This window comes from Sinocyclocheilus rhinocerous, unplaced genomic scaffold (assembly GCF_001515625.1).
Source record: "Sinocyclocheilus rhinocerous isolate Xijiao unplaced genomic scaffold, SAMN03320098_v1.1 scaffold50, whole genome shotgun sequence".
Taxonomy (NCBI): Eukaryota; Metazoa; Chordata; class Actinopteri; order Cypriniformes; family Cyprinidae; genus Sinocyclocheilus; species Sinocyclocheilus rhinocerous.
Genome location: NW_015641057.1, coordinates 642,418 through 669,592, shown reverse-complemented (window position 1 = coordinate 669,592; position 27,175 = coordinate 642,418). Strand labels below are relative to the sequence as shown.

General features: G+C 37.2%; 1 protein-coding gene across 1 annotated transcript in view; it reads right to left on the bottom strand.

Moving 5' to 3' along the window:
• Window positions 1–24,930, bottom strand: part of LOC107754507 (uncharacterized protein KIAA1211-like) — a 39,862-nt gene extending 14,932 nt beyond the window's left edge. Inside the window, exons 1-4 of the mRNA XM_016570986.1 lie at window positions 24,664–24,930; window positions 19,047–19,103; window positions 7,081–7,160; window positions 799–967 (exon numbers count right to left, since the gene is read on the bottom strand). Coding sequence (XP_016426472.1) covers window positions 799–967; window positions 7,081–7,160; window positions 19,047–19,096 — 299 coding nt within the window. The 5' untranslated portion in view covers window positions 19,097–19,103; window positions 24,664–24,930. The remainder of the gene's footprint in view (window positions 1–798; window positions 968–7,080; window positions 7,161–19,046; window positions 19,104–24,663) is intronic.
• Between the last annotated feature and the right edge of the window lie 2,245 nt (window positions 24,931–27,175).

The following is a 27,175-nucleotide window of genomic DNA, read 5'->3' as shown; positions in this document are numbered from 1 at the left end:
CTCTCTCTCTCTCTCTCTCTATATATATATATATATATATATATATTAGAGGTGTAACGACACACGTATTCGTATTGAACTGTTCGGTACGAGGCTTTCGGTTTGCATTACAAACCGAACGATTTGTTGGACTAATCCTATTACATTTGGAAAATAAAAGAGCTTAAAGTGTGTGAAATATAATGTTCTCAGTGCCAGTGTTCTCAACAAGGCAGCCCAAATGACATAACAGGCAACGTGCTGTCTGCCCCGCGATAACCTCCCCGTGCTGGGGTGCGTCGAAAGACGAGGATCTTGTATCGACGATAGCCAGAGATATTGTCAAAAACATCAACTATTGGCAATATTAAGAGGATTTGGCATTTTCAATTAATGTAGATCTGTTACATTCTTATTTTTATTAGGCCTATTATTATGAAGTTACTTTTATTATTAAATTAAATTTACAATTAATTTGCCCCGCAATATTACCGCATAACTGACACGCTGCGAGGATAACACCTATAATTAAAATATTAACACTGCAGTCATCAATACAAATCAATGAAATAAAAAGCTTTATTTAGCCTATTTAAAGCGCCGACTTTCAAAAACCAAATACGTTTCTTCAATTTTTTTTTTTACTATGTACGGGCCACAAGAGAAATATTAAGGGAATAAATTAAAACAGTTAGCTTTATACCGTTATCAGCATATGTTGAAGTAGATTCATATATATATATATATACAGTATATAAATTATAACAGAAATGCAGTATAGTAATAAAAATCGAAGTGATTTTAACTGTATTCCCTCACCCGCGGTCATTGTCGCTGTTGGCATGGATGATGGTTGGCTTTGAGGTGTTGACGTCGTCACTCGATTGACTAGCCTTTAAACCACTTTCACTCGATGGTGCAGGACTTTCCTTCCTCTTTTTCTTTACAAAAAAATTCTTGAATGTCTGGAATTTGGACTTCTTTTTCCCTGGATTAAAAAAACAACATATATATATTTAAATGAGTACCACTTTTGAAGGCATCTCATAGGAGAATCTTGAATTTTGAAAGGCTTGCATAAAGCAAACATTGAACATGTGCTTACAATATGTCAGTGTTCACTTATCTAAACAAAATAAGTTCAACTGGCAGACGATCATGTTTGCAGGCCCTCAAGTCTTAGAAATTATATATACAGCAGGTTTAAACAATCACGTCGTAGATTATGACGCAAACACCATTGCATTGGGGTCAAGATGGTAAAGTGAGGAGTCCTACTGACCGTGGTAAAGTACATCTGACAGCGAATTGCTTTGGATTGTATAATACTATAATAAATGTGTTTATATAATAACTACTTAACAAAATGTCATTGTAGACCCATAAATATTCCCTCCTGGGTGCTTATGTAACACTAATTTATCTTTAGTTGCCAATAAAGTACGTGATTTCTTAGTTAATCAATGATGCAGTTCACTGGAATACAATGAAATGTTTGTTTTCATCATATAGATGTCTCTATGTATAGTGCCCAATAGAAACATTAGCTAATTTGGTGTGTATTTTTCATGCATCATGACATGTGACTATGACATCCCCTGCAGTGCACAGCTTAAGATGCAGTGTTGGGGATTTCAGCCAGTTTTAACAATTAGATTACAAACTGATTTTATTCATCCCAAAGGTTAAGAGCCAGAAAGGCTTAAAAAGCCAAAACAAACATTAAAAGGTCAGTCTCATTCTACTGACAAAGCCAGTGGTCTTTAAAGAAGTACAGCTGCGTGAACAATACTGGGATGACGACCTTTACTAGTAGAGTCATTAGAGTCACACACTAGTAGAATTGTGAGAACAAACACAATTCTCAGTGATGGCTTGCACTTGTTGTGGGGAGATTTTTAAAAACAACACTAGCCAACTTGACTGTTTTAAACATCCTAGATCTATTTATCCTAACAGCCACTGACTCCAATCCAATAGAATTTGACTAACATCATGATACTCTGAAGGTATCTTTACACAGCTGAGTTAAGGCTGCTCTGTGCCTGCTCAAAAATTTGTGTAAAGAGAAAGACGTAATGCAGCATAAAAACCAGAATAAATTATTCCTGCTCTGACCCACCTCTGCCCCTAGCATAATAATGCAGTTAAAATTTGTGTGCCTCCTCTGAGCAGCATTAACAGTCCGTTTAAAGAGACTTAAATGGCACGTCAGAAGCACTTCTGTAAGACCTTTGTAGTTTAAATTTGCCAAGTTCTCTCATGAAACTCTAGATTGCGCAGGCTGATGGGTCGTTAATGCAAATTGTTGATATTCACAGCGTTAAACTACTTGGCACACGCTGATTGGTTCATATTGCATACACAGCCAATGAGCTTACTGCTGAGTTCCTCTGAAACCCTCCACCTTCCCCAGCTCCACCTGTATAGATCTGCTACGGGTTATTATATGCTACTTGTGCAGCAGCAGTATGTCTTAAATTGTCACAGCACCGTATCGTCGTATGCACTGGCAGTAGCAAGGTCCTGTACTTGTTTTGCAGCAGCAGCAATAATCTACAACAACCGCAATAACCAACAGCAGCAGCAGCGTAACAGATCTATTCCTACAAGACCAAATACATTAACACTGTCATATTCATTACCATGCTAAAATTTTCCAAGAGTTGTCATGATAGAAATGACTTTTTATGTTCGCCACATTTTACTTTTTCACAGTGCATTCTTGAATTGACTTCTCAATGAAGGATACATGCGATTAGGCCAAAATACAGTATTTTAGCTATGTTACTGCCTAGCTTTTGGAACAGTCTTTATGTTTGGTGATTCCTTAAAAATGCTGTCTAGGTAGGCAGCTTGCTAGGTTTTGGAACAGAGCTAGTTTCACTCAACTCAACTCAACTCAATAAAAACTTGCTGGAGAATAAAATCACAGCTTTGGTGAGTGAATTTACTGCTCTCCATACAGTCTTTGAGAACTCGATTATGACTTTAGGCTTTGTGTATTGGTTTTCCCTTGCTGTCTGACATCCTGTCTCTCTCACTCTCGTCTTGAGGAGAGTCACATGATGTAGCTCTACTGGCAAAGCCTACAGTCTCCAGCTGGGGCCCGTCTAAAGGCAGTAAACAACACATAGTGAAAGAGATCTAACTGTCTCTTATAAACCACTCAATGCTTGGTTATTTGATTACACAGTAAGGGATGCTAAATATTGCCTTCTAAGAACAGAGCCTCATTATGTTTAAATGAGGCCACATTAAACCCTAAGTGCCCTAGGAAAAAGGTTTGCATTGTTTACGCCGAGGTTTTATTTCAGGGATGTACAATAATTGTTTATGCATGTATATCACAGCAAAAGTTACAATAAATCAACTTTATCATTGTCAAAATAATTTAAAAATATTCAAACTAGTATCAAATTCAAAATTAACTTTTAATATATTATAATTGTCTTTTTCCCAGGGTCTGCACTGCATCTTTTCAACTCAGTAATTTGAAATCAATCTTTTAAGTGAACAATATAGTCCTGTTCACTACCATGACTCATCTTTTCCATTCAGGCCTCTCCCTTGTAGCAGAGAGACGTGATTGCTTTTTCTACCTTCAACCACTAACTGCAGCATGAGCAAACAGCCTTACAATGCAAGCTTTAAAGGAGGATATTATTGGTTAGATGAACTTACTGAAGATATATGAACCTATTGAACATACTAACAATTGAGTCTATGACTCAAAAGTTTATTAATGTGAAAAAAATACTGACGACCACAATTCAAGGCATAATCGTGAAATCTATAGGAAAAGTTACTAAATGAATCAGATAATGAATCTGAATGAGCTTTTTTGTTAAATGATTCAGATGACTTAACTCGCAAGAATCAATGTTCCAGCAATTAGCATGTAACTTTGGATGAACAATTAAAAACATATTCAAAGTGCAATATAACATCTGCAAGCTATAATAATGTAGCCTAGAGGGAGGGTCATTGATCGAATCAATGAATGAATCTGAATGAGCTTTTTAATGAAATGATTCAGAATATTTTTAGTCAGTAGTAAAAATCTAGCCTCTAGATTTTTGAATAAGCAAGAAAATACTTTAAAAGTGTGTTATAATATAGAGTACAGGAAGACTTACTGAATGAATCTGAATGAGCTTTCTTGTTAAATGATTCAGATGACTTAGCTCACTTGCAAGAATCAATGTTCCAGCAATTAGCATGTCACTGTGGATGAACAATTTAAAACATATTTATCTAATTTATCATATAAAATCTACAATAATGTAGCCTACAGGCAGGGTTATTGAACGAATCAACAAAATAATTTGAATTAGCTTTTTGATGAACTGATTCAGAATATTTGAGTCAGTAGTAAAAATCTAGCCTCTATTGTTGAATCAGCAATTATGAAAATACTTTTAAGGTGTGCTATATGGAGAGTACAGTCATGGCCAAAAGTTTTGGCAGTGACATAAATTTTGTGTTTTGCAAAGTTTGCTGCTTCAGTATTTGTAGATTATTTTTTCCACATGTTTCTATGGTATACTGAACAACAATGATAAGCATATCATAAGTTTTAAAAGGCTTTTATTGGCAAAAAAATATAATGAGTCAAGAAGCTTTTAGCAATTATTTAAAATGCATCCACTCACTCTACACAATAATCTAGAAACAATGTGAATGAACACCACAACAGCTTAAGCAGCAAACTTTGCAAAACACAAAATTTATGTCACTGCCAAAACTTTTGGCCATGACTGTATAGGAAGACTTACTGAATGGATCAATCAATGAATCTGAATGAGCTTTCTTGTTAAATGATTCAGATGACTTAGCTCACTTGCAAGAATCAATGTTCCAGCAATTAGCATGTCACTGTGGATGAACAATTAAAAACATTCAAAGTGTAATATAAAATCTGCAATAATGTAGCCTACAGGAAGGGTTACTAAATTAATTAGTCAATGAATCTAAATGAGCTTTTTTGATGAACTAATTCAGAATATTTGAGTCAGTACTAAAAGCTAGTCTATATTTTTCAATCAGCAATTATGAAAATACTTTTAAAGTGTGTAATAATGCATCACACAGGAAGGGTCACTGAATGAATCATTAAATGAATCTAAATGAGCTTTTTTGGTAAAATGATTCAAATCATTTGAATCAGTACTAAAATCAACCCTCAATGGACACCTTGGCAATTGAATCACCATTAGTTGGTACATTTTTTAGTTTACGCGCCAGACTGATATATATATATATATACCCGCCATGATTTAAAACGCCGTGTAAACATACTGTAAACATTGTGTCAACTTATTTCGCAAGTATGGAGAACAGCGATAGATGGACGGACGCTCAAGTGCAGTCACTTGTAGCAAATGTAGCACTGCCAGTTGTCGTTGGAGATTCTTAGTCCTCCTTTCCGTTCTTTCAATCGCTTTACGTATACGTCGACTTTCCATGTCCATTATTGTGAAACCCGCGAGACACAACAAAAACAGCTCTAATCACAGCGTCCTCCATCCTCCTGTTGTTAATGTTGTTCTTCTTTGTTTCTGTTGTTGAACGCCGCGCACAAATGACGACGCTGTCGACCGGCTTACGTCACTTCTTAGTACACACTCTCGGTGCGAATGCAACCCTTTAAATGGTACTGGGAAATAGTTCGAGCAAAATCGTCCCAATACTTTAGTACTGTACATTTAGTTCTGGAACTAAAGCGGTGCGAACGGCCCTAATAATACTGATAAGATAATAATAATAATAATAATACGAATTCTACTAATAAGAACAGTATAAAACGCACTAAGGATTAACAAGCTGCTGGATTCATGAATATTAATCAGGTTGTGTGCGTTCGATTGTCGTTTGCGCATTAGTTCCGCCCACGACCAGAAAACCCGGCAGTTCTTAAAAGCTGAAAAAATCCAAAGGAACTCCGTTATTTTGACAGGAAAATATAACAAAGAATATCGTTTACATGTAGCGCGTCAATTCTGCATACGCAAGTAAAACTCTCTCGCTCTCTCTGCTCTCACCAAAGCGACGGCGAGTCGTGCGCCATTACACTAGAGTTTACGGTACGCCAATTACAGGTGCGCTGCGCATCCATTGAGATGAACTGAAAAATAGCGCAGATCGCTTGACGGAGAGAGAAACTCTGAAGCGCTCAGTCAGAGTGTTCGGCGAGTGAAAATATATCTGTGCTAAACTTGAACTTAGCCTCCAACTCACTCCGATTTGGCGAGTAAAATCGGAGAATTTATTAGCCACTGGCTAATATTAGACATCATTTAGTCGCCCAGAGTGAAGATTTAGTCGCATATGCGAGTGATTTACTCGTAATGTAGAGGGTTGAAAATCTAGTCTATATTTTTGAATAAGCAATAAATAAATAATTCTAAAGTATGTAATAATGTAGGCTACAGGAAGGGTTATTGAATTAATCATTGAATGAATCACATTGTTTTGTAGACAGATTCAAAAGTAGAAGATTCAGATTCAGAAATCCTTACATCTAAAAAAAATAGCTAGATTCATACCAACTATACTTGGACCCTTTGACTCGTGTGTAAGGTAACGGCCATGCATTTAATGAATGTAACCCCAGTCATGGATCAATTATCATCATCCTGTGGTAAATCTGTTCAAGATTAACACCTCCCAAACACACCCTAGCCACTGAATAACTCTTGAACTTAGATAGACCCACAATCCGGTAGAGGAGATTATCGGGGCTCTGTGAGCACCCTATTTTGTGAGGAAATGGCTAATCCACATCACCACGCAGACCCGCCGTCTGCGCTGCAGGATCTGACTCTAGCAGTCTGGGCTTCCTTCTTCCCACACTAAACTGGAGAGAAAGGTCAAATGTCGGACAGCGGAACGCATGTTCGTATGGGAGAGACAAATGTTGGCTTTGTCTGTGTGCTACATGACTTCCTTTCAGTGAGACCTAGCATCGTGTGTCTCTTCATTGAGTTCAGAGTGTGCTAATACTTCACGTCTGATCTCTATGTGAGAAAAAATGTATGACAGAGTGAGATGGATGTTCTTGTTGTTCACAAGGATGCTAAACACCGAATGGGACGTTACCTGAACACTCTTCTGCTGCTTCTGATGGTTCAGTAGCGACTGTGACGTCTGGAGATCCTGAGGCCATGATGTCACAATCACTGTTGAGAAAAAGAGTTTGTCAGATAAACAATTCCTTAACAGTTATTCTGAAAAAAATAAATCACAAATCCCTCATATTTAAGAAACATTTATAAAACTGAGGTACATCTTTAAATTATTAAATAGCAATTATTTGTAGTTGTGAGCTAATTTTTTTCATTTTCATGCTGTTCCAAACCAATTTGACCTTCTTTCTTTCGCGTAAAGGTGCAGTTTACCACTGCTCTGTGAAACTTCGCAACCAAACTCCAGTAATTCTAATAGGAACCTACTAAGCTGCTTGGTTCAAAACTTCGACTTCGGTGTAAGCAGAGCTTTATAGCCTACATCGCTATTGACAATAGACAATGGACTTTTTTCTACCAGCGAAATTTAGGCAAAATTAATGTGACCACACCTTAACAGATAATTTGTTGAGCTGCAATATATAATGTTTTAAAATGAAATTAAATGTCTTGATATGCCATATTTAAATATTTCCGCTTTGGTTAAATTATTTTATTTGGTAAAATTTCTTCTTCTATGGGAGTGGAAAGACATGAGAGTGAGTAATGATGACAGCATTTGGGTGAACAATTGCTTTTTAATAAGCATTTGTCACTTTTCTTTGAAGTACCTTGGGTTCAGCAAAAAGGGTTCATTTCTCACTTTATTAGGGTTCTTGAGTTGGCTATATTATATAAAACGTATAATATAACATGACTTCTATTGACAGCACTTTTGGTTCTAACTGTAACCTTTACTTATAAGATTATAAAACTAACATTTATTAATCTACTTTAATTTCTCTTTGGTCTATTCAGCTTTTCTTTATTTGTATTCTTACCTCTGCTATTTCTGTTGTAATAAAAATTAATAAACATAAAATATGATGTCAATTTAATGTTGTACACCTTTATTTTTAGTGTTTTTTTAAAGGCATTTAAATGAGAATTTTAATAATTATTCGGCCACTCCCGGAACTTTCAGATCCACTGATATCAGGGGTGTCATGCACGTTTTATTTTTGAGGGGGCACGAGTGGGGGTCTCGTCATGCTTGTCATGTGACACGCAGCAGCCACGATAGCGCTGTATAACTGATGTAGGCTTATTGGTTTTATTTCCTTTTTCCTTTTTTATTCAAAAAAGAGAGCAAAGGACATGTACACTATCAAAGAATGCATAAAACCCGTCTTTTTACATATGGGTGTCATGCCATCAAATATTATTAATACGTCTGCCGTCGTATGTAACAGGAATTTACTAAAAACTGTAAGTTACTAATTATAGCACTTTCATGGTACAGAAAGAGAGCAAAGAACATTTACATTATCAAAGAACATTACTGACTTCAATATAGCCAGAGTTCAAGAACTCTCCAAATTCCTATTATAATCACTGAAGCACTGCGTTTCAGCGATGACTCATCTGAACGTCTCTGGTAGGCCATTGCATTCATAATCTCAGAACAGTGTGTGATTGGTTACAATGCAGCTCAGCGCTGTAAAAATGCATCCGTCTCTGGCTCAGTGCCAGCCAAAGCATGAAGTTCGCGTCGCGAACGCAGATTTGAATTTAGCAGCTGATGCTGTACCGCACTGAACGTTCTAATCACACTGGTGTGATCGTATCAAATATAAAATATATTATTCGGTTAGTTTGGTCTTTTGGAAGCTACATAAAATCTGAGGGGGCACGTGCACATGACGCCTCTGACTGACATTCAATGTTTTCACCATGACATCACATCGATACACTAAGCATGTTCTCAGCTATTATTACAAAACTTCAAATAAATGAAATAATTCAAATAACGAATCTTTAATTAAAACAAATACTGAACAGGTCTGTCTTCTACAGTATGTTTGTCAATATTGTCCATCATGAGAGCGTGCCCACACCCCTGTCAGAGGGTTTGTAACACCCAAGGACGCACAGGTATTGGTGATAAGCCAATGCTGACTCATTTAGATTACAGCACTTGAGCCGAGTCACTCCAGTGGATCCACCGTATCTGAAGTAGCAGACTTGCTGATACTAGCAGCCCAAAACCGATTCCAGACCAGCTGAGGCCTCAGTATTTGTCCTGATGAGTGACTACAGCCTAATCCTGGATCAGACTCTCCTCTGGAACAACTCCAGCTCCCAAGGAGGAAACTCTCAAACAGTATCTATGACCGACAACTGCAGCTCCAGGCCAGAGGAACGGCCAAACATGATGCGGAGGCAATTTGCAGTCTAGTTTGACAAGGATAATTCCAGTTTAAAAAGGGCAAGATGTTTGATTGTCTGACCAGTTCACTTCTCCGTTGATGGCAAGCAGCTATTCCAATGACCTATGTAAAGTAATTTTTAAAGCCTGTCGTTTTAATTTTCTCCATAGAAGGGATTTGTTTTTAATAATGCATGCCATGTGTAGTTTCAGTTTAATTAAAATCGACATGCAATGTCCTAAGCTACCTGAGACACAAGTTATTGCACATGGGTTGTATAAGTATTACTTATACATCTATTCATCCATACACTCATGTAGCCAACACATCTGGCATTCTGTCATCACTCCCACCCTCATTTGTACCACTTCCTGTACTCTACTCATCCCACCATCCACTTCCTGTGAGAGTAACATTAACCAGGCTCAGGCGGGTTTCTGCTACATTCTTTCAACAACATAACAATGGAGCAAAATGCCAAATATTTCCGACTTATATATTCAAAACTCCACAGTGTTTGTGCCAGGTATTCGTGCCTCTGTTTTGTGATGTGATCCTCTTCATATCAGACCTTGAAATGTGTTTAGCTTTTAAATGTAACCGTCACAGCTAAATATAATTCTGATTCATATTCCCACTTAAGCCTCACAATTTTGCCAAACAAAGACAGTGGGACAGCTTGAGACGAGTTACAAGCCAAATTCAAACTCAGACTGAGCTATCAGCTAATTCAAATAAACATTTTGAGACTATCAGCATTGTGAAGCACTTTAGTTTAGGGACCAATTCTCACTATTAACTTAACTAATTATCTGTGTTAAGGTGTGGTCACATTAATTTTGCCTAAATTTCACTGGTAGAATTCTCACTATTAGCATTAACATGCTAATATGCTTAGCATGCATATTACTAGCAGATTGTCATATTAATTCCTTATTCTGTATGAGCCTATTTTAGATTTCTTAACACTACCCCTTGCCTAAACTTAACAACTACCTTACTAACTAGTAATAAGCAGTAATTAGGAGTTTATTGAGGTTAGTTAATAGTGAAAATAGGACACACTTAAAATAAAGTGTGACCAATAATAATTTTTGCATGTTTAGAACATTATTTTAAAAGTAACATTGTACTGACACTTTTGTTTATTCGGAAGAGACGATCAAAAATAATACTCCTTCTGCCTGTTTTGACAAACTATTCAAAGAGAACAATGTACTAAAGTACATCCAGAAGAGCAAAATTAGTCAAACTCAAGTTTGTCATCAGTGATTTCTATCTGGCATGTCCGCCAAACATTGCTTAACAAAGCTTACCACAGAGCAGCTGAGCCAAATATCATTCATATTCACATTCAACAGCAATACAAAAACAGCCTATTTCACAATTCAAGCACAATCAATATTTTCTTGGCCACTCTTCCTCTATTTAATGACCAAACCCATAGCCATGAGATGAGAGGTGTACTGTTACTTTTCAAAGTGATTATTCTAAATGATTATAAGATGGACTAGTGGATGATACAATCATATATAGCGAAGTAAAAACATGAGACATACACTATTGTTCAAAAGATTGTGTGTTTTTAAAGAAAGCAATACTTTTATAGGGCAAGAACACATTAAATTGATCAAAAGTGACAGCAAATTCTTTTATAAGGTTACAAAAAAAAATGATTGAGCATCAAATCAGTATATTTAAATTATTTCTGAAGGATCATGTGACATTGACTGGAGTAATGATGCTGGAAATTCAGCTTTGCATCACAGGAATAAATTACTATTTAAAATATATTCAAATATAAGATTGTTATTTGAAATGCCAATAATATTTCACGGTATTATTATTTTTTACTGTATTTTTGATCAAATAAATGAAGCCTTGGAGAGCTTACCAACATCAAACTTTTGAATGGTACTGTATTTAGGGACCATAAAATTATAGACTTATGACTGATGGGCTCGTTTAACTTGTGCCAATAAGGAAAGCTTCCCAGAAACCATCCAAAGCACCCTAGAAACCCCAGAGCGACATACTAAAACTAGTCAAAACACCTTAGCAATCCGCATAGCAACACCTGGTTCTGCAGAGGCAAGCACTCCTCACATTTCCTTCCTTGCAGTTTATACAAGAAGCCCATTCAACAGTCTGAGACCGTTCTTGTTTGAGCTTAACTGCGTGCTGAACATCACATGAGACCAGATAACAACAGTCAACTAATGAGAAACAATCCCCCTTACCATTCCATGCAAGTCCTCCACTGCTTAACAGACACCAGACTTGCAGTTTCTTACACACTGCTGCTAAACGTGTTGTGCAGATTTGTCCAGTGGTTAGAGGGGCTGGTGTGACATCAGAGCACATGGATGACCCGCACTCGATGTCATCAGATAGCGCTCATTCATTTCCTCTGTCTATCTCAGCGGAAGTGCATATAAAGTCTGCTTCACAGATTCACAGACGAGTGATTCACAGATAGCTTATGTTGGCATATGAAAGAACGAGACAAGAAACACCACAGATACAAAGAACAGTCATGGCTAAAGCTTAAACACACACCATAAAGCACTAATCATGAGGATATTCAAAGGAATAATAAACACATGCACTCATACATAGGGTCATTTTGTCCGGGTGAGATTATGAAAGTCATGTGACACCATTATGATCAGTTGTGCAATATCTCTGTCTCCTTTGATCCATTTGGGTGTTTAGATGATTGTTTCAGGCAGTTCTTTCACTTATTTTTTGTCACAAAGGACTGTAATTTTGTTTGAGAAAGTACAATAGCATTTATTGTGGTTTTTCTTTTTTTTTTCAAATTATTGGGTGTTTAGATGATTGTTTCAGGCAGTTCTTTCACTTATTTTTTTGTCGCAAAGGACTGTAATTTTGTTTGAGAAAGTACAATAGCATTTATTGTGGTTTTTCTTTTTTTTTCAAATTCCAGAAACTCTTTGACCCTTTCAGGTCAGCGTTGTGTGGCCTGTGTCAAACACTAGATGAAGGACCACCTGGGATTGTTCACACAGCTGGTCTTGCGTCCACACCTCTCCTTCACAGACAGTTTTAGGTCACAAAGAAAACAACTTCCCTTACAACAAAGTACTGTGGCAGCACCATGGTACAGTCATACTTTGGTAGAGAATTATTACTATACTCTATGTAAATTGATATTTACAAAAGGGTCTGCAAAGAATAGTACAATCCAAGATTATTTTATTCTCTGAAGAAGTAAACATGCATTATCAAGAGAGTTTAGCCACTCTTTCGATATTCTACAACTAAATGAACAAGCAAGTCCATCTACTAAAGGTGAAGTGTGTAATTATTTGATTTGTAAACACTTTCTCTATTCCAGTGCAGAGTCAACTGTAAGTAAGCCGTCTGTAGGTTGATTCCCCTGAAAAGTGTAAACACATTTGCAATCAAAACATTGCTTTGTTTGTTTGAGCTAGAGGTCTACACGGAGGACCCGGGACCCGACCCGGGATCCGTACGGGTTCGGGGCTATATTTTAAACGGTCAGCCGGGTCCGGGTCGGGTCCCAATCTATTACTTCGGGTCCCGGGTCTGTTTAACATTGTGCGTAATACCCGAGTCGATCGGACTCGGAGAACACCCGGCCGTTATCAGAGTCAGTCAGCGCTGTGCGTGTGTTGTTTTGTAACTTTCAACTTGTAAAATTAGGTTGAGAAAAGTGTGAGTCGTTAATTTGAAATAAGGTGAAAAAAAAACACGAGCGACGTCATCAGAAGCAGGGTGGGCGGAGTTAATGCACAAGCACGGTGATAATGGATACCTTCATGAGTGATGTGAGAAAAATGCTAAAAGAAAATGAATATAAAGAGGTTAAACCTACCGGCACCTCTTCTGTCTGGGCCTCCTTCGTGCAAATTGTGGACAGAGATGAGAAAAAAGTAAGCGCCGTTAAGTGTACTGGGTGTGACGCATTGTTAAAGTTTGAACAGGCACGTCGCATCTTTTAAAGCATGCCAGGTCGTGTGGAAAATTTTTTTTGACCCAATCTTCAGTTGCATCATTTGTTAGATTGGGTGTATTTCCAAAAAAAGCAAAGGATGCTATTTTGGAAAAATGCACAAAAGTCTGCGCAAAGGATTTAAGGGCCTTTGAAACACCCGCGTTCAACGAGTTGGCGCAGACAATATTAGACACGGGAGCAACACATGGCCGGTGTAATGTGAAGGACTTACTTCCATCTGGTGTGATGGTATCTCGTTTCACACAGAAGAAATATGAAAGTCTCAGGGCAGAGCTCCTGCCAACAGTTAGGAAAGCCATAGCTGAGGGACTGGCATGCGGAGCATCCACAGACATGTGGACAGATGACCATAGGAAGGTCAGTTACACCTGTATCACACTGCATTATACAGATGATGACTGGGAGTTTAATACTAGGGTCATATGTACATGTGCATTTCCACTCGGGGCAAAGAAAACGGCCTTAAACCTGAAGACAGAACTGCTCAAGCAACTGGGTGAATTTGGTCTGACCCAAGATGAGATCGACAGACTGGTGTTTGTCAGTGACCAAGGTGCAAATGTGCAGGCAGCGCTCTCCCGATGGGTGCACAAAAGCTGTATAGCACACGTACTGAATACAGTGCTGAAGCACACTTTCAAAAAGTCTAAGGAAGGTGATGACGAGGATATTGGAGATGAGGAAGAACTGCAACAAGTAAGAAGCTGCATAGAGCAATGCAAGACCCTGACCACATTTTTTAAACACCTCTGGATTACAACTTTGACTCAAGCTATCTTTGAAACAAGAATGTGAAACAAGATGGAATACTAAACTGGAGATGGTCAAATCTGTGCTTAATGCATTTGAAGACATTCAGTCCATTCTGCTTGAACAAGGAGAGATGCATCGCATGAGTCACATATCCAAAGACATTCTTCAGATGCTTGTCCAATTCCTGCAGCCTTTTAAGCAGGCAACTGAAGAGCTCAGTGGCTCAAAGTATTGTACAATCAACTTAGTGGCCCTCTGGAAAACCACGCTGATGGCCCATTGCCATTGCCAGTGCCGCTCAGGATACTGAAACACAGGCGAGATGTAGTCTAATTACTCTTCTAATTTCTAACACATTGCCTGTATTTGTAACTGTGCTATATAAAAAGTTATTATTATTTATTATTATTATTCATTTAATTTATTCACTGTTTGCTAAAGTTAGACCTATTAAGTGTTGTTTAATGCATTATTCAACTGATTATATTATATTGTATTCTATTTATTAGGTGCATGATACTTTTGGCTGAACGGATAGTTTTGGGACACCACGAAAAGCTTGCCGTTCGGCTCTGGCCAAAATTCAAGCAGCTTCGGATGTTCACCACAGAAGAGAGGGAGGAAATATATCAAGGTGCACGAAGAGAGTTGGCCAGCTTCCCTAAAAATGCTACAACTGAGGTGAATGCCCAGCAGACGCAAGAGAAAGATAAGGAGATTGCTGGGCCAGTACCACCAGGACCAGTGCCGCTCTTTAGCCAGTGGGCTGATATCGAGGATACTGAACTGGACACAGGGCTCGATGAACTAGAACAATATTTGAAGCACAAGCCCACAATGGAAAATGTTAGCGACATCCTTAGTTTTTGGATCAGAAGCAGGGTGGGCGGAGTTAATGCACACGCACGGTGATAATGGATACCTTCATGAGTGATGTGAGAAAAAAGAAAACGGCCTTAAAACTGAAGACAGAACTGCTCAAGCAACTGGGTGAATTTGGTCTGACCCCAGATGAGATAGACAGACTGGTGTTTGTCAGTGACCAAGGTGCAAATGTGCAGGCAGCGCTCTCCCGATGGGTGCACAAAAGCTGTATAGCACACGTACTGAATACAGTGCTGAAGCACACCTTCAAGAAGTCTAAGGAAGGTGATGACGAGGATGATGGAGATGAGGAAGAACTGCAACAAGTAAGAAGCTGCATAGAGCAATGCAAGACCCTGACCACATTTTTTAAACACTCTGGATTACAACTTTGACTCAAGCTATCTTTGAAACAAGAATGTGAAACAAGATGGAATACTAAACTGGAGATGGTCAAATCTGTGCTTAATGCATTTGAAGACATTCAGTCCATTCTGCTTGAACAAGGAGAGATGCATCGCATGAGTCACATATCCAAAGACATTCTTCAGATGCTTGTCCAATTCCTGCAGCCTTTTAAGCAGGCAACTGAAGAGCTCAGTGGCTCAAAGTATTGTTCAATCAACTTAGTGGCCCTCTGGAAAACCACGCTGATGGCCCATTGCCATTGCCAGTGCCGCTCAGGATACTGAAACACAGGCGAGATGTAGTCTAATTACTCTTCTAATTTCTAACACATTGCCTGTATTTGTAACTGTGCTATATAAAAAGTTATTATTATTTATTATTATTATTCATTTAATTTATTCACTGTTTGCTAAAGTTAGACCTATTAAGTGTTGTTTAATGCATTATTCAACTGATTATATTATATTGTATTCTATTTATTAGGTGCATGACACTTTTGACTGAACGGACAGTTTTGGGACACCACGAAAAGCTTGCCGTTCTGCTCTGGCCAAAATTCAAGCAGCTTCGGATGTTCACCACAGAAGAGAGGGAGGAAATATATCAAGGTGCACGAAGAGAGTTGGCCAGCTTCCCTAAAAATGCTACAACTGAGGTGAATGCCCAGCAGACGCAAGAGAAAGATAAGGAGATTGCTGGGCCAGTACCACCACCACCAGGACCAGTGCCGCTCTTTAGCCAGTGGGCTGATATTGAGGATGCTGAACTGGACACAGGGCTCGATGAACTAGAACAATATTTGAAGCACAAGCCCACAATGGAAAATGATCGAGACATCCTTGGTTTTTGGAAACACAACCAAAATATGTTTCCATCAATGGCACGACTGGCAAGAAAAATACTTTGTGTACCTGCAGCCAGTGTGAGTTGTGAGTCGGCCTTCAGCATCTCTGGTCGCACATTGGAGAATCGTCGGACCTGCCTCAGCACTGCTAGTGTAAATGCTTTGCTGTTTCTGAACAGCAACATGTCAACATGAAAATAAAAGCAGCCCTACTACACCTCTAAGCACCACGTTATTACACACGTCTTAGAGAGCTGAAGGTTTTTTTTTTTTTGCACTGACTGCATATTTAGCATTTAATATTTAATTTCTATTTTTTCCTACCCATTATTTCTTTTTTCATAAGCTCCTACCTAGGGCAAGGCTTCAAGAACATATATGTTGAAGTAGAATTAGGATATGCTATATATTAGCAAATGACTTGCAAGGGCAATTGAATCTTTTACTAGCTGAAAAAGATCTATGGTTGCTAAGGATTTTTTGCAGGCAAGGTTTTATAGCCTATATTACACCTAAAAGCAGCACTCTGTTTACTTCAAGATGGTATTTTGTGTTTGTTCAATTAAGTTAAGATAGCCATCATTAAATGCTTCTTTGTTGACATGCATGGTTTTGTGTACAGCAGGGAACCAGATAATTATTTTCTATATAAGTTTATAGTATTTCTATATTTTATTTTTCTTGGACTCTATTCTTGGCAGTAATTATTGATTTATGTAAGTGTAATTTCGAGTTCATGTTCTTATTGTGTGCAACAATAAATGCAAATAAACTTGGAATCTCAAAAACTGCTTGCAGACTTGCACACTCACATTTAAATAAAATATTTCAAAAGAGCAACAAAATCTTAGATGAACTTACTTTGTGACCATTAAAAAAGTATGTTCTATATAGTATGAATGAAATTCGGATGTACTATGTCCGCCATGTTTTTTCTATTACGAGACCTACCAGGATCAGTTGCGTCGCTTCACTGCCATTCATAAATCCTTTCCTGTGGCCTCATGGGATAATAAAGTGTCACTTCATAATCCCAGTTGAAGTATGAGGTTTTCGCCTACTGTTTATCTAATACAGTGTTACTCATTATGCGGCTCGCCAATCTTTAATGTGTGGCTCGCATGGCAGATGGCAGTAAATAATTTCAGGGATGACAGATTGAGAAGCAGACATGCTATTTATGACTGGATGTAACTTTTCATACTTTGCAGTAAAAGTGGCTCTCCTATTAACTTTGTCCTATAAGTGCGGCTCTCGTGAAAAAAATAGTGAAGATCACTGATCTAATACTATGAATCTGGACATACGGTAAAACTTTTTTGGCATGCTATTTTTTATGGATGTAACGATGCACCCCGAGCCGGCTGAAAATCGATACAAATATGTGACGATTCAAAACGGTTGAGATGTTAAATGTTTATATGAATGTATCTCTTGAGGTGAACACTGTCTTCAGAAAAGTTTAGATGGTATTTTCTTTTAATCTTGCCTCTGTATAATGCATATTAAAGTAGTGTTCATAAGCAGCTCTGCTTTGTTTACAGCGGTAACCAAGGAAACGCTGCATCTCTGCTGTTCCATAAGCGCCACCTGCTGTCAGAGAGTAAGTTTGCGTCTCATTCAGCCCGTCTGCTGTTTTTGTTTCATTCAGATGTTTTATGTGGCATAGTTTCAAATGCTTCAAATTTCGAAATTATAATCAATCAAAATAACATGAATGCAGCATATTTGTTAAGATTGTGATTAAAATACAGTGGTGGCCTCTAATTTTAAAAGGAAAGAGCACAGGCAAAGTCTTAGTTTGTTTATATGCAGAGCTTTCTTTAATTTGTAATATTTCATTATTTGATTTGAGGTTTGTTTCCAAATTCCAATTTAGTTTTGTTATTTTATTTTCAATCTCACAAGGAAATTTGCAGCATTTTGTCCAAGCAATATAAAAGGACACCTTTTCATTTATAATTTTTCTTAAATCTCATTTTGTTAAAGAAAAAAAAGTGAGAAAATCGTGTCATGAAATCAGTATCATGAATCGTATCGCACCGTGAGTTCAGTGAATCATTACATCCCTACTGTTTTTTGCATACTGTATAGTAGGGAAGCATTCGATATCAGACACAGCCAATCATTTTGCATTTATGTTTGGTGGTGCTACACACTTCAGCTTTAAATACTGTAAGCATGCTCATTTTGAACATTCTGTCATCATATAAGGTGGGGTCAGATTTACTGCTGTTTGGTGAATTTTCCCACGCAAATCCAGTCATTTCAATAGGAATCCACAAGATTAGGAAAATCATGCAAGAGTGATGATGATAATTTCCCTAAGCAGATTTCGCAAAAGGTTCAATACGGTCAGATTCTTGCATTACACAACAGAAAGCTGCTTGGTTTGAAAGTGATTCTGAAAGTAGATTTTTAGCATATAATGACTTTCATTTCAAGTTGCTCCTTATATTACACTAGTTTTACTTCTGAAAACTTGCAATATGCTTTTACCATTTACTACTTCTATAATACTTTCATGACTCCATTTTTGGAGCTCAACAGCATGGATCACCAGAAAAGCAAACGCAGCCTGGACGCAACGCATCTTCTTTTGCCTTACAAGGATTAAAGAAAGTCATACTTGTTTGGGATGACATGAGGATGAGTAAATGATGACAGAATTTACATTTTATGTGAGCTCTTGCTTAAAACCACTGACCTCGTTCCCAAGAGCCTCTTCTGACTAAAAAGCATCTTCTTATCATTTACCCAGTGCGTGACTATGATAGCAGAGAGGTCGTTCAGAGCTCTACAGGGACTAATGGACTGACCTTGGACTGCCTCCAACGCCAGAGTTCTGTGATGACGTCCGGCGTTTCATGTCTTAACTTTTGGACATGGAGAGGAAGGGAGGAATAAGAGAGAGAGAAAGAAAGGGCAAGAGTTAGTGAAGCGTTGAAGCAGAAGCATGCTAGCTGTGTTAGCATCAAAAATTTTGTTTTTAGAAAAACAACCAAAAATCGAAAAGCTGTACAGGAGACTGTAATACATTTATACGCATACGCAAATGCAAAGCTTGATTTAGTTAAACAAAATACTTTGAATGCACAGTGTGATTTATGTCAACAGGTAAGGGTGACGAATAATCACACATTATCATATATACATTACATATACACATACTGTATATACATTACACTGTTTTTTAGTGAATTTAGCAAATATAACGTAAAAATAAAATAACTGTACAATTATGAAATTTTGTGATGGATACATCAATATTAGCCTATAATGATAGTTTATAAAGTCTATAAATCTAATAAGCCTATAATGATAGTCCATTTCCACACTATTTTGAATAAATATAATAAAAATAAAAAAATAAAAATCTACAAGTGAATTTATGCATCACAACATTTTAATGTACAATATGAAAAATGCTCATTTTGAGACTTGCTAAATATTACATTAAGTGAAATTATTAGTGTTCTAAAAAAATGTATTTTAAATTAGACGACAACAAAGGTAACACACAGAAAATGCACAATTAAATATATAATATCAACCTGATAATTAAAAAAAAAAAGACTATAATAAAATCCAATAACCATTTACCATAACTGATATAGCCCTAATTTTGTGTGCATAGTATTTGCTATTACATTGTTCTATTAAACTATATGATTAAATATTATTATTTAGGCTATATATATTGTCAAAAAAAATCTATGTACATATTGAGTAAAAGAGTATATAGATCTTATGATGACTCAACATAAATGGTGCAGCTGTGCTAAGATCAAATGCAAGTTACAACCAAAATGATGATTAGTTATTAGAGTGTCAATCCTCGTCATGCAACATCCTGACAATCAGAGTCGTCTTATGCAATGCTGCTTTAGACCTAAGCTTCTCCACAGGCCTCGATGGTGAACCACACATCAACAACGACTTTAATGTAGTGATGGACTCCCTCAAGTCACACCATCTGTCGAGTACCTCAGAAAATGTCAAAATGATGTTCTCCTCTGAGGCTGAAAGGACAGCGCTGCTTTCTCCAGACATTAGTTGAAGTGGACGACATATCTGACAAGAATGTGAATCAGGCAATGAATCTGTTCATTATGTCACAGGCCCTGTGGTCCTCTGTGAACCAGTGCTGCTCGCCAAAAGGGCACATCAAGTGGTAAACAAGTGTCTAATTATGTTGTCCTCTCTTACTAATTCTACTGTTTGGGGTCAGGAGGTCTCTTCTGCTCACCAAGGCTGCATTTATTTAGTTATAAATACAGTAATATTTTGAAATATTTTACAAGTTAAACTAACTGTTTTCTATTTGAATATATTTTAAAAAGTAATTTATTCCTGTGATGCTAAAGCTGAATTTTCAGCATCATTACTCCAGTCTTCAGTGTCACATGATCCTCCAGAAATCATTCTAATGTGATTTGCTGCTCAAGAAATTGAATGCATCCTGTCTGAATAAAAATATTAATTTCTTTCAACGAAATCAAACAGACCCCGAACTTTTGAAAGGTAGTATATTCAATCATTGGAAGTTTTACAGGGACCTGGTGTAAACTACGATATAATGAGTTTATTAAACCAGCTGCAGTCACCATTCGGCTCAAAGTTGACAACATTAGCTTAAGTGGTGACCATCCCCATCTCATTCCCTAATTTATATCTGAAGAGAAAGAACATCCTAAAACATTTATTGGACATAATATGGCTCATTTACAAATTGTGTCTAATTGTATTACTTGCTGGTTTTGTTATGAGACAGTAGCAAAATGAAAGCAATCTTTTGTGACTTTATGAAAGTTCATAAAGTTTACCATGCAATTTAGCTTTTAAACAGCCACCAAACCATAATAGTACTAATCAACAATGAGCATGTTGTTTTGGTTAGATTCTAACATCTAGCAAAATTTGTGGTTTTAGGCCTAATTTATATAAAGTTCCTCATAAATAGGAAATGAACCTTGCACATGCAAAATAGGAAGTTGTACATATATAATATACCACACTGAAGTTATTTAGACTTTAAAGGGATAGTTCACCCAAAAATTTAAATTCTGTCATTAATTACTTGCCCTCATGTCATTCCAAACCCGTAAGATCTTCACCAGTCTTCAGTGTCACATGATCCTTCAGAAATCATTCTAATGTGATTTGCTGCTCAAGAAATTGAATGCATCCTGTCTGAATAAAAATATTAATTTCTTTCAACGAAATCAAACAGACCCCGAACTTTTGAAAGGTAGTATATTCAATCATTGGAAGTTTTACAGGGACCTGGTGTAAACTACGATATAATGAGTTTATTAAACTAGCTGCAGTCACCATTCGGCTCAAAGTTGACAACATTAGCTTAAGTGGTGACCATCCCCATCTCATTCCCTAATTTATATCTGAAGAGAAAGAACATCCTAAAACATTTATTGGACATAATATGGCTCATTTACAAATTGTGTCTAATTGTATTACTTGCTGGTTTTGTTATGAGACAGTAGCAAAATGAAAGCAATCTTTTGTGACTTTATGAAAGTTCATAAAGTTTACCATGCAATTTAGCTTTTAAACAGCCACCAAACCATAATAGTACTAATCAACAATGAGCATGTTGTTTTGGTTAGATTCTAACATCTAGCAAAATTTGTGGTTTTAGGCCTAATTTATATAAAGTTCCTCATAAATAGGAAATGAACCTTGCACATGCAAAATAGGAAGTTGTACATATATAATATACCACACTGAAGTTATTTAGACTTTAAAGGGATAGTTCACCCAAAAATTTAAATTCTGTCATTAATTACTTGCCCTCATGTCATTCCAAACCCGTAAGATCTTCATTCATCTTCGGAACACAAATTAAGTGTTTGATGAAATCCGTGAGCTTTCTGATCCTGCATAGACAGCAATGTAACCGAAATGTTCCCAAACCAAGAAACGTAGGAAGAATATCGGTAAAACATTCCATGTGACATCAGTGGTTCAACCGTAATTTTACGAAGCTGAGAGAATACTTTTTTTTGTGCAAAGAAAACAAAAAAGGCTTTATTTAACAATTCTTCTCCTCCAAATCACGTTTTCCGCCATTATCGAGATTACCTCTGCACGTAAACAATGCATGCGCGTGGTGCTGCTGACGTAGAACACGCGTTGTGGTTAGGGATGTAACGATTACCGGTTTGACGATAAATCATGATAAAATTCCCCACGGTTAGTATTACCGTTTCATCTTTTAATTATCATTAAAACTGTATTAGATTACCGCGATTTGAACAACTCGCGATAAATAAATACTGTCTTAAGTCAGCACGCAGAGTAGTTTCGTTTTGTGTGACAACAGGGCGGAAAAGCTGGGAGGTTTTAAAAGAGTGCTAAAGGAATTATACAAATTAATATATTAATGAATTAATTACATGAATGTACCGTTGAAGGTAGGAGAAGAATTGTTGAATAAAGTCGTTATTTTGTTTTCTTTGCACACAAAAGTATTCTCAAAGCTTCGTAAAATTACGGTTGAAACACTGATGTCACTATTTTATAAATATCCTTACTACATTTTTAGGTCTGGGAACATTTCAGTTGCATCAGAGAACTCTCGGATTTTATCAAAAATATCTTTATTTGTGTTCCGAAGATTAACAAAGGTCTTACAGGTTTGGAACGATATGAGGGTGAGTAATTATAATTTTCAATTTTGGGTGAACTATCCCTTTAAGTATGACACTGACATCTTACACAAAATGTGGGAGCTTTTTGTGAATAAAACTGCACAGCTGTGTATTTAAAGAACCCTACAATTACAGATACAGAACATTTATCAAGCCCTGAATTTACTATAAAAAAAAATTTTTTCTTTCCATTCAGGCAGATATTTAAGGCAATATCACCGCATGCGCTCAATGAGCTGTGTTTGGAAGCCCTTTGCTGCTTGTATTGATTGATGGATTTAAAAAAAAAAATCAAAGTAGTTAGCAGGGGCTGCATAAATCCAGACATACTACAAAACCATCTGTACTTCTGTGGTTCTTCTGAACTTTAACCACAAAGTACAAAACTCTTTTAGCCGTGGCTGAACCAGCAGAGAAAGAGCACAGCATTCTGGCTATCTGATACCGGATGATTCATTATTAGAGAATCCATAAGTAAACCCCAGCAGAAACATTTTTACAGATTAAAAGCGAGTGGGGTGACACTTGCCACCTTTTCTTAAAATGAGAGGGAAAGCTAAAACACGACATTATATTTCAGGATTAGAAAAGAGTTTCAAATAAAGTTGACGCACTGACGCTTCTTACCCCACTCTCCACAATATGCAAATTTAACTGGCTCACACTTTAATAAAACAGTCTCTCACTGACTTGAGACTCCCTTGAGAATACATGTCTTAAAAGACAACAGAGAAGCCTGCTAAAAACAACAACCTCATCAACTGCACAAGATGATGAGAAACTAGGAAGAGTTTGAGCTCAACATCAACAAGCTCAGAGGTCAAAACCAATAGGGTTCAGACCATTAATATTTGGACTCTTTTTTCATGGGATGGCTCAAGTTTCTTGCCAAATAGATACACTGTGTAGATACAAACAAAGCAGCACTCTCTCAGGAGCGCAAGGACCATAAATGGTGTGCAAAATGGAGGTATGTAAGGATGAAGCTGGTTACAGTCCAAACCTTTTCCACGCTTTCAGTCTCTTTGCAAAGTCAAATTTTGCATTTATACCTGAATAAGGAACATTATGTTTCAATAATAGTCCAAACTCTCTTATTGTACATTCATTTAGTCTCTGGGGGGCTGGACTAGGAGAACAAGCAATAATAAATGGCAAATTCACTGAAAAGAAATTATAAACAAAACAGTCTCTTTTCTAAACTTGCAAAGAATCTGGACGAAACCCAATGTTAAACAACATGTTCTCTCAGCGGTCTTGGAATACCAACCAGTGGTGATGAGTAGGGTCTTGTTGGACATGTCATGAGACCATTAGATAGAAGAGCTTTTAAAGAGACTCGAATTGAAAGAGTTCATCTAAGAAGCTATTATAGTGCATTCACAAAAGAAACCTTACAGTACAAAAGACATCAAGTGAAGTATGTACTCACACTCTCAGAAAAAAGGTACAAGAGCTGTCACTGGGATGGTACCCTTACAAAAGGTACACATTTGTACCTTATTTACCCCTAAAGGTGCATTTTAATACATTAAAGGTTCATATTTGTACTATATTTGAAAAAGCATTACCCTAGTGACAGCGTTTGAACCTTTCTTTTCTGAGAGTACATACCAAAACAGTCATTTTCATCAGTGCTTGCAGTTTTATATGCAACCATGCCACTAAAATGCAACCTCAAGCACAAGACAAGTGTTAAGTGTTTTATAACTACTAGAAGTCATTTTAAATTAAGTTTTCACATGAACAAAATGCTCCAACTTACTTTTTGTCCCCAAAGCAACTGTAAAATCCAGCCATGGTGTCAAAGTTCACCCCAAAAGCAGAGTTTCCTTAGTGCATCCTTTGTACAAGGTCCAAAAGTGAATCTTCACATCCGTTTTATCAAATCTCCAACATCTGCTTGTTAAATATCTTCACATGCGGGTGTTTGAAAAAGAGCAGAAGCTCATGAGACTGTGTATCCTTCACAGGGAAGGTACATGTGTGCTCCAGTAGCCTGTCTCTCAGGATTGAGCATGCTCTCTGTCTCTTCCTCCTGGATTCCCCCCTCCCGTTCTTCTCCAACCCCCGTCACCTAATCCAGAGAATCAGCTGCTATTGTCTCACCCCAGCGGCTTACCGCCGACAGGCCGGTCGTCATTTGATAATTAGATGGGGCAGCTCCCTGAGGAGATACCACCTTCGTGTCTGAAGGGGGGCTCATTCTGGCCCATGAAAGGGGGTTGGAAATCCAGTCAGACGGCAAACACAGTTTGAATAAATCATTAGCAACTTTTAACCCAATATTTAGTCAGCTACTAGACACCGTTTGTGAAAACTTAACACTTACTGCTCAGAATGGCTTAACTTACACTCTTGAAAATAAAGGATCTTTAATTGGCATCAATAGTTCAATGAAGAACATCCATGGAACCTTTCTGTTTCACAAAAGGTTCTTTAGATCATTAAAATGTTCTCCTAAACCCAAAATAATTCTCCTATGTCATCACTGTGAAAGTTCCCTTTTAGAACCTTTATATTGAAGTGAATATTGACCAAAGTGTTGCTGGTTCATGCATGTAAATAAAATACTTGTTTACTTTAGGAGAAGGGTGAAGGGTTGAAGAGCCAGATTCATGGTTCTAGGCTGCAAATTATATTTTACTCTAATGGAAGTAACTGGACATTTTAGTGACAGGACGTTCATCATATACATTACTTTCTTTAGAAAATGTGTTGTGCACACAACCTCAAACCATAAGACTCCACTACATACAAATGTTTCGCCTTCCTGCCAGTTTTGAATATTTTCCTTCCCCCTCAGGCAAATCGTGTAGGAGTATCCGGCAAAAGTGTAAACAAAGCTTTGCGCCGGCTGGTGCTTTTTCTTAAATACAAACAATAGCAAACGCTGGATTTCGAAAAAGTATTTTCTTCCGGGTCGGGGAGATTCATGCTTCATATTAAACGGCACAGACCGATATATGCAGACATAGATGTCAAGTTCACACTCAGTGATAGCTGTCTAACCCCTTTATTTTTACCTCACACATATGGTGAACAGAGTCTCATATGGAGTTGCACTGCAGGCGTACGTCTTACAGTCCTCTTTCTCAAAGCTGGGTGGAATGTCAGTCAGTTTTCCTTATGAAAAAAGCCAGGTTGGTATTTCCTGAGACCTTTTTGCTCTGCCGCTGAAGAAACCCATATGTATTTCATCTCAGACATACAGTTTCTTAAGAGGGCCATTAGGCTGAGCATTATCAGTAGATTCATTCATGCAGTCATTGTATGTGGTTGCCTGATAATCAGCAAAACATTCTCCTACAAACGTCCTTGACTTCCTTCTAAATGGCTTTCTTCATGTTTGGGGGGCTGAATACTTTTGGAAAGCTGACGTGTCCTGTTTCGATTCAAATTTGTTACACTAAGATACACACTTTGGCTAATACAATACTGTTCAAAAGTTTGGGGTCAGTAAGACTTTTCTTTTGTTTACAAATTAAAATTAATATGTTTATTAAGCATAATGCATTTATTTCACCAAAAGTGACAGTAAAGTCTTTTGCACTGTTACATAAAACATATTTCCGATTAATGCTGTTCTTTTGAACTTTCTATTTATCAAAGAATTCTGAAAAATGTATCGGTTTCCAAAAAGTATTAAGCAGCACTGTTTTCAACATTAATAATAATGATGCATGTTTCTCGAGCAGCAAATCAGCATATTAGAATGATTTCTGCAGGATCATGTGACACTGTAGACTGGAGTAATGATGCTGAAAATCCCAGGAATAAATTTCATTTTAAAATATATTCAAATAGAAAACAGCTATTTTAAATTGCATGTATTTTGCTGTATTTTTTCATCAAATAAATGCAGGCTTAGTGAGCATAAGAGACTTTTCAAAAACATTTAAATATCTTACCAACCCCAAACTTATAAACAGTAGTGTATTTTTTTTTTTCAATATACATTTTTGTGAGTCCCAAAATCATTAGTTAAAGGTGGGGTAAAACCGGTGTTTTCAGAAAGCAAGCGCGTTTATCCACAGTGAAGAGACCGCGCGTACACATGGTTACCAGGTTGACAAAGATACGTTGCACACTTAGCAGATATTTCTGTATTGCGCAAAAATACTATGGAACTCATTATAATCAGTGATGCTGTCTACACCATAGATACATATATACTAGGGCTGCACGATAAATCGCATGCGATGTTTAACACGCATATTGTCAGTAAAGCCGGTTCTGTAATCAGCGGTAAATCTCCATCACGTGCGTGCTTTCAC